This window comes from Lycorma delicatula, chromosome 8, assembly GCF_047948215.1.
Source record: "Lycorma delicatula isolate Av1 chromosome 8, ASM4794821v1, whole genome shotgun sequence".
NCBI classification, from domain to species: domain Eukaryota; kingdom Metazoa; phylum Arthropoda; class Insecta; order Hemiptera; family Fulgoridae; genus Lycorma; species Lycorma delicatula.
In genome coordinates, this window is record NC_134462.1 from 121,263,846 (window position 1) to 121,281,746 (window position 17,901).

The window sequence follows — 17,901 nt, forward strand, 5'->3', positions numbered from 1 at the left end:
ATTAATGTTGAATGTGTTAAAATAATTAGTTTGTTTTTATTTTTTAAATATATACAGGCTGTTTTTTTAGATACAAAACAGCCTGTATATATCTTATGTATGGTACGTATAAATTTTATGTATGGCATTGAGACTTGAATTTTATCGAATTATCGTTGAAAAGAATCGCTTAGAATTAGTCGCAAGATAAGGTTCGCAGCGATAATGTACTCAAAAAAATACTAGTGCAGAGGTAGTTAAGATTATAAAGTAAAAAAATTACGGGTTAACTATATCCAAATCAAAAGTGAATTTAGCCGATAAAAATAAAAATGGTTTTCCCGGTCAATCGGCTCTTAATTACAGTCAACTGTAACCAAATTTTTAATGGCCTAAACGGTTTGTTAATGGACTCCGTACATAAAGAAGAAAAATAAGATCGTGTATTATTTGATGAAAGTATTCATACGGTTTTCTTTTGTGTTCCAGAAAATTTCTGCAGTAATTTATTTTTATTATCTATGAACGTTTCATCAATATTACCGATTGAAGAAATGACCGATGTTCGATTTAATGTTATAAGTTAATGATTTAACTTAATACTCTGTTTTTATTTAAAATGTGAAATTTTATTTTTAGTTTTACATTCATACAATATTTATACAAATATTATTCATTTACTTTATTTGTGTATAAAATAATAAAATATGTTGTTTTATTATTATTAATGTTTTATATTTATTTAAAAAATTTCATATTATATAAAAATTTCTTTAAAAAACTAACATCTGCTTATTCAGAATTCATTTTATTTTCCGTATTTTAATTTCAGAAAATATTTTACGTATGGAAATTTTTAAAATTAAATATCAACTTTTTTCCTCTTTTATATATAAAAGAGGATGTTTTTCATTATTTAACTGCAGTTACTGTTATTGAACTACATATTTACTCTGTTATTTGAATTAATTAAATATAAAATCACTGTATTACACGTGTTTTATGATTTTTATGTCTCGGTTTTTTTTTCATATAACTTGCAAAACAGTAATTTTTCTTTTAATATCAAGCATTTTTGTGCGCAAGTAAAATTTAAAATAAAACATTTGCCGATTTTAGTAAAACCTAAATTAAATTATGTAGTAACATATTCAATTTTAAAAAAAAATATATATATATATATATTAGAAAAATATAACGGGCTAGTCGTACACTATTTTTTCTCGTTTAGATCACGATGAATATCTTAATGCTGGTCTTAATTTCTTTTTATCAAAGATTGACTTATACATTATTATTCCAGATTGAAACGAAATCATTTTTTTTTATTAATTAGATTTCGGCTCAACCGTTCTTTTAGTTACAAAAAATAGATAAATACAGATATTAGAAATATAATCCCTCTGTTTTAAGCACGATTGTGAAAAAATTATTTTCTTTTTCTTTTTTAAATTAAAGGAACCGTTTTTAAATCTTGTTCGTACTGTACAATAAACGATAACAAAGGAATGTATTTGAAATGAAGTGAATTATAATAAATACAATGGTCGATACAACTTTCATTCGTTTCGTCTGAACTAGATCTAAATAGGACGTGGGTTGAACAAATTCTTCTACGTAACTTACGGTTTCGTTACTCGTCGATTGTTTTACCTTGGAAAACAATGTATATTTAATTAAAAATAATTATACCGTTATAATTTCAATTTTCATAAAAACTATAATGCACTTTAATTTTTATTAATGTACAAAATACGGTCGTTAATAACCGTACTCTATTTTAGTTATGTAATTTCCATTTTTTTTCTGTGCGCTTTAGTAATAATTCTGCAATAAAATTAAGAATTTTACAAAGTTACTTATTATTTTTTCAATAATTACTTTAAAGAAAACTTTTTCCTTTTTTTAATGGAAAGTCTTTTGTAAAAAAATGAAGACAAATATTTTTCCACGAATAACAAAAATCTTTATCGATTCAAATGTCGTAAAAAAAAAATTTAAGAAAAATAATAATTAGGAGAATAAATGTTTTTCCGTAATTATTTTTCTTTGTCCCATATTGATTATCGATATAAATGGGCTTTATATATTCTTTTAATTATGAATAAGAACAACGAATAAAGCCGACTTCCGCGACTGAGTAGTTAGCGTCTCGCTATTTCGTGTTGAGGTCGCGGGTTCGAATCCCGGTCGGACATGGATCTTTTCATACGCTGCCGATTTCCACCGGGCTAATGACCGTAGCTGTTGATGCAGCTATTCAAAAAAGAAGAAGAAAAATATTGAATATTGTTACTTAAATTTTCGATTACACCACGTTGATATTTAAGTTGAAGATAAATATTCATTATTTTTATCTAACGGCGACACAAAAAAGCTACGGAAAGATTGCACGACTTTCCCAAATATTAATAATAAAAATTAAAAGAATTAGAATTAAAAACAAAAACAGAGAATATATTTTTCGGAGGAGGGAAGTCAATTTTAAAAACCATTTTATTAAAAATATTCATGTATAGGATAAGCTTAACAAAATCGCATAAATGAAGTTTGTTCTGAACTTAAATCCCCCTTTAATAAAGGCTAAAATAAGAAAAATAAAATTTTCAAAAAACTTTCTTTCCTTTTAGATCTAAGGTCTATAATTAAAAAAAAAAATTTTAGATAATTCTTGATAGCTCTATATATGACTCACCGGGTTGGTCTAGTGGTGAATGCGTCTTCCCAAATCAGCTGATTTGGAGGTTGAGAGTTCCAGCGTTCAAGTCGTAGTAAAATCAGTTATTTTTACACGGATTTGAATACTAGATCGTGGATACCGATGTTCTTTGGTGGTGGTCGGGTTTCAATTAAACCCAACCTTACGTATTTCTTTTATCGTTAAATCAATTTTTGTCTTGTAAATAAACAGTCGATTTGAAAGCGTTTACAATGAACTAACTGGTGGTTGTGAATGTGTGTATAATAATTGAAATATTTCTGCGGAAACATAAACGATCACAACAATCGATATTCTGATAACGGTATCGAAATGGATAATTTTAGCGTACGCTTTCTTTTATAATTATTTTGTACTACATTATTTGTATACTTGATTTTGAGTTAGTTATTAAGTGTTTCGATTTTTTTTACAGATTACAGCACGATAAAAATGGCGGTGCATGGTGTCCTCGAAATATGGTTACCCGTGAAGCTGTAGAATTTCTGGAAGTGAATCTCGGCAGTGTTTACGCTATAACTAGTTCACAAACACAAGGTAGATTTGGAAACGGTCAGGGACAAGAATATGCTGAAGAATTTCTGTTAGATTATTGGAGACCTGGATTAACAAAATGGCGTCGTTGGAGAGGGAGAGATGGAAAACAGGTAGGTCAGATTGATCGCTTTAAAATATATTTATTACTTTAAATCTCTTGTTTTATTTTTATGTAATTCTGTATTTTAATTTTAATCCATTTCATCACTCGATAAACATGCATGCGCGTATTTATTCTACCGTAAATTTATATTATTGTTTTTCTACTTTTTTAAACTAGTTTTTTCGGTATCTACATAACGAACAAATACTACTCGTGAATCGAAGCAATCGTTGAATTATGCAGCGACAAATTGGTCTCAGTGGGCAACCAAATACAAAGCGATTTGTTTACCGATGCATTGACGTGTATCTATATATTGTACATTTTCATTATATTATTTTGGGTAATTTAATCGTTTCTTAGATATTACAAAAGATATATACATATACATATATATATATATATATATATATATATATGTCAAAAAAATTCAAATTTTGTCAATCCTACGTCGATTATAAATCCGCAGAATTGTCGTCCGATATCTTTGGATATGTTGATTTCTAGCGTACTGAGCTACATAATAGAGGGTATTTTAAAGTATACTGTAACGGAAAAAGGCGTAATTCAAGATACGGTAAATTATGGAAAGATACAAAGTTGTTTCGTGTAAATCTTTTCCGCTTAAACTCTCAGCGTAACCGTGCCCCATCGTTAGGAAAATGTTCACCACAAGCCTTATTTTCCTCCTACTTATGCGGCAAACGTACTAGAATAAATTTTGATGGAGCGTATTTGTTCATCTACTTTTTTGTACGTTTACCATACCTTGAAGTTTTAAATTTATTTATTCTCGTAGAATTAAGTTTCTAAATACTTGAAAACTATTATCAATGTATCTTATTTCTTACATCAGCTAGCACGATTAAAACTGTTTAAATATGTTCTTATTATAACTTTTAATTACTGTAGAACGACTGACCTTGAAAAGTGAAAACAATTTGCAAAAAAAAAACATTATTTGAATGTAAAATCTCTATTATTTATAAATAGTTATGTATCTAGATCGTATTTTGACCCCCAACTAATGTAATTATGCGTATTTCACAAATTTTTCTGATAAAACGTAGAAAAACGTTAAACCTAGATCGTAGTAAGTTCTTTCTTAAGGTCTCTTAGGGCCTTTGAAGCACGTTTTTAGATGCTCTTTGAGAAATTTTGTTAGTTATTGCTAAACTTGTGCACCTATCCGTCTGATATAAACCAATTTAACGATCAAAATAACATACGAATGACTACATGTATTCTTTATGAAGTCAGCGTATATTGTATGTGTATTCGTCTGCCGAAAACAAAGGAGCAATAAATGAAAAAGTATTAACGAAAATTCTTAAATATTCTTTGGAGAATAAATTATAGTTATAATATTGCTTTTTGTGTGAGGGGGTTACACTTCCGGTATACTTTTGAAATTCAATCGCTTTTAATTAGGATCAACAACACATCAAACTACGAGTTTCATTATAAACGGATATACTATTCAAAAATATTTGAAGGATAAACGTTTTTTTTACGATATAGATGGTATTGTTTCTGATTTTAGTATTATTTAAATAACTTTTTTTCAATTAAACATTTTTTTCAAAATGTCTTATTTTTAAATATTTTTTCAATAAATAAAGTTTAACGTATTGCAACTGAGATCACGTATTAATTAAAATAAAATATAATAATAACGATTTCATTCTACGAGCTAAATAAATAAAATTTATGGAATAGCTTCGATTTTAGATTAATTTCTTCATAAAGAAAGTGTGTGTTTTTTTATAGAAGTTAATTACATTATAAATTAATTTACTTCCTGCTTTCTTACACATTTCAATTGAAAATAAATAAATTTTCATAAAATATTGTATTTTATTATTTAAAAAGTAATAATAGAAAACAAGAGCTACGAACAGCAATGTAATAATAATAAAAATAGAACTATTTAAATAATGAATGACCGCTTTGATGTGGTGGCGACATGAGTTTTATGAAAGGTGGAGGAGTGAGCGTCGAGCACCGCTCGGTGACCCATATCAAAGTATGCAGCGTGTTTTGAGATATTATATCTGGGACGTGCTTTGTGTCTTGACCCGTGCTAAGGGTCGGTATACTATAAAAAGTACTATAAAAAAACGTGACCTGGGTTCTTTTAAAATAAGTAATCCGCAGAAAATAAAGTACTTTGTAAAGTTCATTTATTATTATTTTTCTTTATATAATAGGTTTGTAATACTATATATATATATTTATACATTTTTTCTGTTGTATTAATAATTTTACTCGTTGATTATAAATAAGATAACTTTTATCGGGATATGTTCAGTTTTTGGTTCTGCTCGCTCCATCTCTTGGGTGAAAAAACTGATGAAAGACCATGGTAGTGTGGACAGTTTTACGAGTCGTAATCATGATGAAAATCAAGGCGTATTAAATCATTGTTTTTATTAATCTTAAATGATTGGTATCACGTCGACCTGAGATTGTACAAGACTACACTTCACTCATACATATCGTCCTCATTCATCCTCTGAAGTAATAATACCTGTTGGTGATTCCCGGAGAATAAAAAAATTATTCTTTTTTAATTAGGCAAGTGTAAATGGATGATTTCGTCCGTCTAGTTTTTTTTATATTCCACTGTGCTTGAACGAGAGGCGTCTTATATATATGCGGTTTGATTTAATAATTTGTGTATAAATAATTTATTTTTGTATTTATTTTATTTATTTATTTTTTTTGAACTATCATGTCAATCGATGAATTATTATTTATTTCTGTTTATTGGAACAAATGTGGCGTGTAAACATTTGTCCTTTAAACCGGCCGGATGTGTTGTCCTGTTTTGTTACCTTGATTTCATAGTTACTGTTTATTTTTTTAAATACTTAAAAAAAAATGTGTTATCGATCGTAACTGTCAAAGTCCTGCGTATAATTAAATAATCATTTTGTGACAATGTTTTTATGAACCTAAATACCAAAACTGTGCGGTGTTAATTTTTTTTTCAAAATCGTTACCCAATACCAGATCCTCAGATCCTCTCAAAACAGGATAAAGTATGAATTAAGGGAAAACAAATTTTTATTTATTTTCCTTAAAAGTAGGACTATCAAGATTCGAAACAAAAAAGAAACTAAAACAAACAGTTGTTGAATTTATAAAGAATGTTGAAACGGAGCATACAACATTAAAACAACTGGTATATATTTATCCGTTACGGTCGGCGATGAAAATTATTTAAAAGTATAAACTTTTAAAATGACAAATCGAAACAAATTTATAACTTACAAATCTATTTAATAACTTACTTTCAGTTGCTCTTGCGATCAGTTTCATTGACTGGTGCTATTTTACTCATCCTGGTATCAGTTGATGTTATTACTAAATTTTTTTTTTTTATTATTATTATTAAGTTATTTAGAATTTTGTTGAAAAATATGTTGAATGTGAGTTAGCACTGCTTATTTAGTAGAAAGTTATTATTAGTATATGTACAAGTGATTATATGAAAAGGGAAAAAATTTGGAAACTGATTCTAGAGCTTGAAATAAGGAAAAAAGTTCATACAAAAGGTTTACGTCCGTAAACTTTTTTTATCGAGTTACAGTTAACGGAAAATGTTGACCGGATTTCAGTTCCGTCGTTGAACTGAGGTCATGCTGAAATTTTTGGGGCTTTATATATAAGGGGTAAACTTAAATCATGGTTATTGAGCTGAAAAAAAAATGTCCCAAAACTGTATCTCACGTAGTTTTCATGATAACCAAAATAAAACAAAAATTTGGTGACGAACTACAATAACTTTGATAAAAGAGTAATAAATGCTTAAACTTTATATAAAAACTTACAAAGAATTTAATTCGGATCAATTTAATATAATAAAATCTGCGAAAAGCAAAAAAAAAACTTTTATTACAAATAAAATTGTACAAAACTTAACAGAAAAATGTTATGAATTTGTAAAACTTAAAAAAGCAATTGGTTTAGTACAATAAATTTAGACCTTTGAAAAAGTAGGTTAGAAACACTAACTGTATGCTTCAAAATTGATATGAATACTACTCATCTTTGTCATAAAATTGTGGTTACGTGTTAATAATAAACGTTAGATGGTTTAGTTGTTTTTGACGTAATTTTGATCTCGTTTAATTATTATTTTAGAGAATCACATTACATAGTTTTTTTTCTTGTATTCTAAAATGTACAAACTTTTTTCCGATTGAATCTGAATTTAAAAAAGTGAAATTACGATGTTAATATCTTCGTTTTGAAAAACGCCGCGTCTCTTTACTCCTGCTGAATGGTATGCTGATATGATTTTTGTGTACGGCCTTTTACGGTGGAAGCGCTCATAACTACTTGCGGGAGAAGAATACCGAAGTAGGTATTCTCGAGTAATTCCAAACAGTAAAACATTTTGAAGAATTTTTAATAATCTTCGTGAAAACTGTACACCTCCCAGCGCTCGTGTTTCATCTGAACTTCAGCCGGTACATAGTGGTGAAAGAGAAAGCATTCTTCAGATGGTACAGCTTAGTCCTACAACGAGCACGCGAAGAATTTTTACAAGACCCACCGTTCCGCAAAGTGCAGTATGGAAGATCGCTCGTACGGTCATGAACTGCGTCTATATACGTTTAGAACCTTAAAGTACCTCCGGTTCGGTGACCGTACAGAAGACTGCAGTTTTGTAATCGGGTTAACAGTAATTACCGTTTAATTGCGTTCGTACAACTTTCTGATGTAGCTACGTATTTTTGCCCGTAATGGCATAACATTATAAGGAATTCACGTAGATTGTTTGAAGAAAACTCAGATGTTGTAGTCAAATCGAATTTCCAGCGGCGATCTTCGGTAAATGTTCGGTGTGGCACGATCGACAACCGATCGGTAGGCCTTTAACGTGTCACGGGTAGAAATTATTAAACAATGAGTTACTTACAGCGCTTGAAAATTTCTCATCGACGAAACGAAATTTATTATCGACTTGATGCAGCGCCAACGCGTCTCACGAATGATGGAAGACGCATCTAAATGAAAAATTTATCTGTAAATTGTTTGGAAGGCCTGTAAATAGGCCACCTAGATCACCGAACCTCAATCCATTAGATTACTGTTTACGGGGATGGATGAAATTCTAGGTATACAAGCAAAAGGTAGACGCACGGGATGAACTGATCGCTGGCATTGTCAATGTTGCTGCCTACACCGTGGAACGCGAAGATATCATCGGTTGGCGACGGAAAATATAAGGAAACGAGTCGAAAAGTGCCTCGATGTCAACGGTGGAATTAAAGTATTTTTAAAAGTAAATTAAAAGTATATTAATTTTTTAAAAGTGTAAATTTATTTTATTGAAAACCGCTTTAATTTTTACAAATTCATAATATTTTTGTGTTAAGTTTTGTTCTCTTTTGCTTTTAATAACAGATTAATTTTTTGTTTGTTTTTCATTGATTTTATTAATCGGTTTTCTCAGAAGTAGATTCTCTAATTGTTTTCTTAATACGATTTATGCATTTAACAATCATTTAACAAAGTTACTCTACTTCAAACGTAAAAAAGATTTTCTCGTCACCGGTTATGTTTTTGTTTTTTTCTTTTTTTTAACTTTCGTCTTCTAAACCTACGGGAAAAACAATTCTAGAATCTGTTTAATTCGATTTTTCAGATAGAAAACCATAAGAAACCATAAAGTTTACTTCTAATACAATCCCTTAAAAATTTTAGTATGATATTTCATCGGAGGAATTGAAATCCGAGCGAAAGTTTTCGCTAGCCGTTACCCGATTATAAAGCGTTTTTAGTTTGTATGAAACTTGTTTTTCATATTTAAAGCTCTGGAACCTGAATTATTTCCCTTTCTCTTGTATCACAAAAGATTATATATATATATATATATATATATATATATATATATATATATATATAGTGTTCAATTTTATACGTATAGTGTATATTAAGGTGTAATTTATCTATATGTTTGTGTAAAATATTGGCAAGCCGTGAATATGTTGGGATTTGAAGTGTTGTGTGTTTTTTGAAGGTGCATTATTGTGTCATTGTAATCATATTAATCTACTTATTCTAGGCGGTAGAAAAATCCTTAAAATGTTCACTGGTTATTAAATATTATTACCGTCATTATTCATTTACATTATGTAAACTTGGGAGATTAAATAGAACGATTTGAATCTAATAAAGATGAACGGTAAAAGATGCGGTCACCTCGATCGGATTAAGCTTGTCTCCTGTTTGATTAAGGTGTTATAGATTGATCGATATCACATTTAATACAGCTTTTACTTTAAAGTATTTTCACACGTTACTTAAATTTTTCGGGTGTTTGTAATTCGTAAAACATCCTTTGGACGTGTTCTCTCATCGCCTATTTAGAACGTGGAATATAATGAACGTACCTATTTAATAATTACTAACGTTGTAATGTATTTCTGTAGGGTTTAATACTATTGTTTCCGTTCAAATCCGATTATGTATTTATCGGACGATGACGAGTATATTAGTCCATCCTTCAGTTATATAAATTTATATACCGAAGGTTGTTTACGGTGTTTCAAGAGAATAAGGAATTTATATCTTGTTTCGGTTACGGTTAATTAACTTAACGTGTTTTTTCATTAAATTCATAGACAACATAATAGTTTTTTTAAGTACTTTTGTATCTTTTTTTAATTTATTCTCTGTTTATAATCCCTTAAAGAAAAATTCATTTCCATTAAAAAAAATATATATTTTATATGAAGCAGTTTTTGTTGTTATAATCTAAATCTTTATATTGTTACGATCTTCCTTGTAATCTGTGAACGATTAATAATTTTTTTTTATAAATCGATCTGTCTCAGGTTCGATTCCGGGCAGGCGTCCGAGCTGCAAATAAAATTACCTTAATTACCTAAATTACCTTATTACAGTATGCGGTAAGTATGAAAAATCTTTCTTTGAAAAATTATATATTAGGAACCGCTCTGTGAAAAAACGTATATATCTTATTAAATCGTATTTTTTAATGCATTCTTCTTTACAATTTACTTAAAGGAAATCTTTAGAAATTACACCAAATTTCCGATTAAAGACTTCCTTTATTTTTGTTAATTTCACGGTAATGCGGTATCAAAATCTCATAACTTCGTTAGTTGATTTAATATAAGAAAAATCTTTAAAAATATAATTAACAACAGATATCTATTTGTCATTTAAAAATTTTTTTAACTTTTTCTGCAGTAGGTTTAGAATATGTTGGCAGTTAAAAATAAAAAATTCTTCTTAAGCTTTTTCGGTGTAAAAAAAAAAAAAAAAAACATTTTTTTCACTGAATGTAATGATAGATACTTTTACATTACTGATACGGTACGTATATAATTTTGTAATTTCAACTGACGATTGTAAAGAAAAGAAAACTTTCCGCTTATATTTCTACTTTCTGGTAAAAAAGAAACACAATTTTTCACACTCCTACACCAAACAGCTGTACAGGTAATATACCGTGTTTCTTAAAGCGACTGAACAGTTAGACAACACAAGGTAGTTCCTATCCGTAATGAACAAGTAAAATACTTTCACACATACGATGGAGAATTTCCGTACATTCTCTGAAGAAAAAAAAGAAGTGTATATATATATATATATATATATATATATATTGTTTAAAATACACCGTCCCGTGTAGTAAGCAGAGTTATGGCTGAATATCAACCGAATTTTTACGGTTGTAACGTAATAGTGTTCAACAATGTATTCTGCTCCATGAAGGCGACATTTGGTTTTTTATTTTCTTTTCTAAGCCTGGAATGAAGTGTTTGTTATTCTTGTATACGGCTATGAAATCCTTTGGAATGATTCGTATCTTATTTCGGATGGCATAATCGTTTGATTACGGCGTGTAACAGACAGAGAGTACAAAACTTTTGTTGCGTTTACTTTAATCTTTAAGTTCATCGTTATTTAAACATAACTTCAAATCGTTTTCTACAAGTAAATAAAGAAAATACTTATGGATAATTAAATACCTGCACAGAATTTTCAGTAAAATTAATTAATACGTATATTATTCTTTTCTTTTTTTTGTTTTTGTTAATTGAATTTCTATACGATGAATTCTTAGTAATTACACCTCAAAAATGTATTTTTTTTTCACGGTGGTCGGATTCTCTTGAGAATATTTTATGAAAGTCTTAATGCGTAATCCTGATTTAAATTATTATTAATATAAATTTGAAAGGCAATTTTCATTAAATTCATAGTTATTACGCGACTACAAAAAACCATAAAAGAGAATATAAGTTAGTTTTCTTGAAATTTTCAGTCAAATTACAAAATATTGTTAGCGAAGAGATACTTTGAACGGTGCGCTTACAAAATTTTTGTAGTATAATATTTAGATTTTGTACTTTATTCTGCATCTCTTTTACTGTAATGAGAGAATATATGTGTGGAAAAGGAAGATTAATACTTAGAAAGAGAGATAATTATACGATCCGTTATTACAATACGGAACCGTATAGCGGTACAAATTAAACCGATGTAATTATGCAAACTGTTGAACTGATGCTCTCGTTTAGAAAAATCGTTTATTAGATGAATACCGATAACTATTCCCGAAGTTAATAGCGTTCATATAGGAGTATAATATCGTACTATATTTTATCTTTCTCTTAACGCTATTATACACAAATGTCACTCTTTCGTTCCCTTAAGTTTACTATAACTTAGATAATGTATTTAACTAACATGTAGGCGGTGGTACAGCTGCCACCTAAATCCATTTGTATACAAATGCCTTCTTTATCCACCTATTTTCATCATCCTTATTAAGAATATTGTTACAGGTTTACGTTACTTATTATTGCTGAAAAACAAAAAGGAAGGTCGCTTTATTTCTTTGTATATAATACGTCTTTTTAGTGTGATTAAAGGTTGTATTTTCCATTTGAATTGTGTTATGCGATTTTGTTTTCCTTTTTCATTATTTTATTTATTTTTATTTATTATTTCATATATTTGATACGAATCTTGTTTTATCGGTTTTATTTGTTTACTTAACATCGTTCTGGATTCTGATCGTTAAACGAACGATCCAGAATTTCCAGAGCCCTTAAGAGTAAACCGGATTTATCGGTCAATCTATAGCGGTTACTATGAAAATTAATGTTACCAGCGATCGTGTTCGTCGCCTTCGTAATAAATGTTCCCGACAAATAATTTTAGTAGCGGAGGGAATAGCGGTCGCTATGGAAACGCATGTTACCACCTCGCGATAGCCTGAGCGAATAACCCTAACGCCTGATGTTAGCGGTGAGGAGATATCTGTTACTATAGAAACGCATGTTATCTCACCACCTCATTGGCTATCGTCAACATTGCCTTAAGAATAAATATGAGTTCAATGGACACTTTTTCACCGATGCAGGAAGATTGTATTTTGCTTATTTTAATAATATTAATTAAATTTTTTTTTTTAAATTACTAATTTTTATCCATTACAGAGGATGTACTTCATTGCAGTTAGGTAATCATATAAAAAGATCCATTTGTAATGCTCTTTATTGTGTAGACAAAAATCTTGTAGGATATTTACTTCATAAGCTTAAGAAAAGCATGCTTAATTTTATTGGAAACCGGTTAGGAATATAGACTCATAATGTTTCATTCTTAAAATTCGACACAACTATTACTGGCGTAATATTGAAAATTAATTTTATACATATACGTTTTTTTCTTCAGTCATTTGACTGGTTTGATGCAGCTCTCCAAGATTCCCTATCTAGGCCAGTGGTTTCATTTCGGTATATCCCCTACATCCTACATCCCTAATAAGTTGATTTACATATTCCAAACGTTGCCTGCTAGCACAATTTTCCCCATCTACCTGTCCAAACGCTTCTTTCTTCATTGAATTGCCGCAACACCTCTTAATTTGTCACTTTATCCACCCGTATGAGTTTTAACATTCTCCGACATCACCGCATTTCAAAATCTTCTAATCTTTTCTTCTCGGGTACTCCGGCACTCCAATCGTCAATGTTTCACTTCCATATAAAGCTACGCTCCAAACATATAATTTCAAAAATGTTTTCCTGAGGTTTAAATTAATTTTTGATGAAAGAAAATTATATTTCTGACTGAAAGCTCGTTTCGCCTGTGCTACTTGGCATTTTGTATCGCTTCTGCTTCGTCCATCTATAGTAATTCTACTTCCCAAATGACAAAAATCTTCTACCTACACAGTCTTTTCTCGTCCTATTTTTATATTCAGCGATCTATCTACTTTATTTCTAATGCATCTCATTACTTTCCTGTTGTTTTTGTTTATTTTCATGCAGTAGTTCTTGCGTAGGACTTCATCCATGGCATTATTGTTTGTTGTAAATCGTTTCTCTTTCCACTGTTATTATATATATATATATATATATATATAATCACTTTAATTATTTTTATTGGAAAAAAAGTGTTTTTAAATTTAATTTTAATCACATCTACCTCTTGGATGTTTTAAATATTTCAAACTGATGGTAAAGCGGATAAAATTTAGGTATTTGTTTTGTTAAAAAAAAAAATTATAGTAATAAAATTACTATTGATCTTGACGTGTATAAAATTATTTAATTTTATTCATAATTAATTGTGTTTATCCTTTATTATTTTTTTTTACATATAGTATGATTTCTTTGGCGTAATTACATATTCAGATCTAATGTTGCTAAATATTTATTACGTTATTAGACTTCATATACATATTTTTTGTACTTATCGACCTTCACTATGGTGAAATGGTATTGTTACCGTTTCATGTGGAAGGTTCTGGTTTCGGTTCCGTGTAAGGCGTAATGTTATCATAGTCTACGTTTTTTTTTGTTATGAATGAGCGTGCGTCAACATATATGTTCATTAGTCCGTTGGAAATTGGTAGCGTGTGAAAAGTTGCGCAAAAATTCAAAGCGCTGAATTTCTATGCGCTGAATTTTTTTGTTGAAATTTCAAACCGGTGCCCTCCCCCATTAATAGGGAACGGGTTGTTACTTTTTTTTTTTTTTTATTTATTCGATGTTGATGTATTTTATTAAAGCTTTTCGGGGAAATAACCGTTAAAGGAAATAAAAAAACAATTTTTTATAAAAATTTTATTTTTAGTTATTAATATTTCTCTTCTGGATTTTAAATACGATTTGATATCCAGAATTTTTTTTTAAAATCAAGGAGTATTATACGGAGTATAATCTGCAACCATTCCAATCAAAATTCGTAACTCTACGGTTGGACTATTCTTCTGTCTGCCTTAATTAATATTTAATAATTGTATTCTAATCACGTAGCGCGATTATTAAGATAAATAATTTATATTCTATTAACGTGAATTTTAATAGAACAATCCACCCATATTATATTATAAAAAATAAGAAAAACACTACAGTAGATCTCGTAACAAGATAATTTTATCAAAATATACACACATAAGCTGTTTAATAACCTTGTTATATTAATCTGAAACATCTTAATTACATACTTAAATTTCACGTTCAATAATATTAAAATAATAGAAAAGTAGTTATGTATATATATATATATTATATATATATATACATGTGTGCGTATATATATATATATATATATATATATATATATATATACGCACACACAATGTACAAAGTTTATTAATCTATTTTTACATATAAATCATTTCTATTTTTTTTCTCTCTCTGTCTCATAATTTATTTATATTAAATCATACTAAACATACACCTTAATACACCCACCAGAATGTTGTTATTAACAATCTAATAAATATGACGTGTGTATGCGCAGGATGCTTTTTAACAAACAATGCAACACGATGAATTTTTGGGCCTGGCCAAACAATTTTTAATGAGCAGAAGAATTGTTTCGTGGGTGACGACGTTGAGTAAAAAATGAATGAATGGCTATTGTAATGAAAGCGTTAAATTTATTAACAATTATTAAAAGAATAAACAACAGCAACGATAACAATTTATGAAAATTGAAAATTATTATCTTTATTATAAACAATAAAAATTACAACAGTAAATTTTACCGTCTGATTATGATTTAGTTTTCTCTTTTTTACTCCTAATTTTGTAACTTTATAAATTTAAATTCAGATAGCTTATATCATATTCAGCTTATGTTCCTGTAATTTTTAAAGTTTATCTCCTCAGGCTTTCTGTTTTTAAATCGTATTGTAAAGTAAGTAACTTCAGAAATATAAAGAAAGATAACTTGTAAGATCTTTGGTAAAGTGTCTTGTAAGATTTTAAGAAAGTTACGTAAAAATTCTATAAAATTAGAAAAAACTAATTCTACTAATGGATTACCGTATCCAAAAAAGTACTTAAAAAAAACCTTAACTAAAGGCTTTTAGTCAATTGGTTTGCTTGGCATTTCTCCCGCCACCACCCATTCGGTCGCCCTATAGCATAAGACCGAATGTCTGTGCCACAAACGGCTACTGAGCCTCGAATATTTAGCGACCAGTATCCTAACATAGATGCTAGAGCTTACCTAACAGCGTGAGCGGACTAAGCGTGGTGCCATACACCATCGGCTTACGTGTCCCAACCGTTCACTTGTTATATACTTGTTAAAATGAGTAGGCGTACCCCGTCAACTACTAAAAATATATATGACATCCATAATAAAATTTATTTCGTCTAGGCAGCAATTCGCTGCCATTTAGCAATTGAATGTAAAAGTACACCCGAAGAGAATGCGTAGGCCCCGAATTATAGTCTATGATATTAACCGTAGCCTTACCGATGAGGATTTCCCGTCTCTCATTAGGGAGGAGAATACTGATTTGGATGAAGCCGCCTTCCGCCGAGACTGCAGGCTGGTCTTTATCCTGATAAATCCTGCTCAACTTCGACAACAATTCATCGATATTCCATCCAAGCTGGAAGTATTGCGACACTAGTACGACATCGAACGTACACTTCGTGATTCGCACGACGGTAAATTGCTCATCAGACCAACGGGGCATCCAGAAGACACCTAACGAATCTGAGACGACCAAGATCGTGGAGAGCGGCCGTCGCCCACGAGGATGAATAACATCCACCCGCAGAAACTGACCACCCTATCCCCGACCGTGTACGGCTCCTTGACTAAGATGACGTCAAAGTCGTACTCCTCGAGGAGTTTCATGGCTTCACTGGTGGCCGATCGGGATTGATGCAGATTTAACTGCCCCCGGCGCAAGCGTTCGAATGGTGGAAAGTTCGCCCTCAAGGCGTCGCCATAAGTTGTATTCTTTACGGCTCTCGCCCGAGCAATCTCACACGCCCTACGCTACTTACAGGTCCTTGGCTATGCCGGAAGGTCCTCTAAGCAACCACCCCCGGATTACTCCGTAGCGTCTGAAGAACAAAAATACCGACTGTACTGCCAGGAACTATAGTCATAGTCTGAACGTACCTATCACCTAACACAAGGCAAGGTGAGTGTCCAGCAGTGAACTATTCCGAGCAAGGCCACCTGTTCTCACGTAGCCACGCTCGAAACGTCAAAAGCTAAAAGCTCCTAGATTAAACCATCGGCGAGGTCGGAGCGAAAATCCCTTCCCGAACCCGCCAAAGGATCGAAATTATTATTGGCCTAACGAACCTATGAACGGGGACTCGAAGAAAACGTCCTTACTTAGCTGACAGTGGCATTGCTGCAACACACTACGCAGCTGTGTAGCCTAAACTCCACGGCAACGCAGGTTGACTGACAGCCACTAATTGTTTTCAGCCCCGATGACGTGAACGTAGGAACGCTGCACTTGTAGAAGTAAATCGCTACCGGTAGCAGTAAACACAAGTTATACAGCACGGGGCCAGCGGTCGAGAAGCGATTACCAATGTTTTAATAATATACATACATTTATGTTTGTTTTCAAGAAAGCTTGAAAATTTCCACGACGTAACTTGTGGTACTATTCCATTGCAAGTTAATTTTTCTGAGTCAGGAAATTAATTTTATAATTATATATATTTTGTAATTTTTTGAAATATAAATATAAAAACATTAACTAATACAATGTTATAGAGTGTGAAAAAAATGCCTCTTTTTAATAAATTGTCTGTAGAAAATGTAATATTTTTTTACGAATTAATTGTGAGAAGAATACGTTTTCACACGGCAGGATACTCTAATCGGATAATTATTATAGCTACGTTATTGAGTTACAGCATTAGTTTATTAGCACATCGTTCCGTCGGGTCCCTGCCGATAAACCCTCCATTGGATCGGAACGCAATCCAAACTTCACAAACCGAATCAACGCAAACTACTATTAATAACCCGCCAGTCCTATAGAATCACCCAGCAGCAAAGGAAGCGAGTCCGTATACTTCGAAAAGTAGGAGGGTATTGCCCCATCCGACATCTTTGCGTTCCGTTCCGTTACAGCATTAGTCTCAAGTTGTAAAGTGTTTTCTTTGTTATTAGCAACTAATTGGCAGGACTGTAACCAAGGGAATCTATTAGCTGCAGTCATGTGAAGATAATTTTAAAACATTAAGTATCTGATAATTGAAATTTAGATTCTCGACGGCCTTTA

At 30.7% G+C, this 17,901-nt stretch overlaps 1 protein-coding gene across 1 annotated transcript in view; it reads left to right on the forward strand.

Moving 5' to 3' along the window:
* Positions 1-17,901, forward strand: part of Ddr (discoidin domain-containing receptor 2) — a 597,456-nt gene that overhangs the window by 242,084 nt on the left and 337,471 nt on the right. Inside the window, exon 4 of the mRNA XM_075373682.1 lies at positions 3,114-3,345. Within this exon, the coding sequence (XP_075229797.1) occupies positions 3,114-3,345 (232 nt within the window). The remainder of the gene's footprint in view (positions 1-3,113; positions 3,346-17,901) is intronic.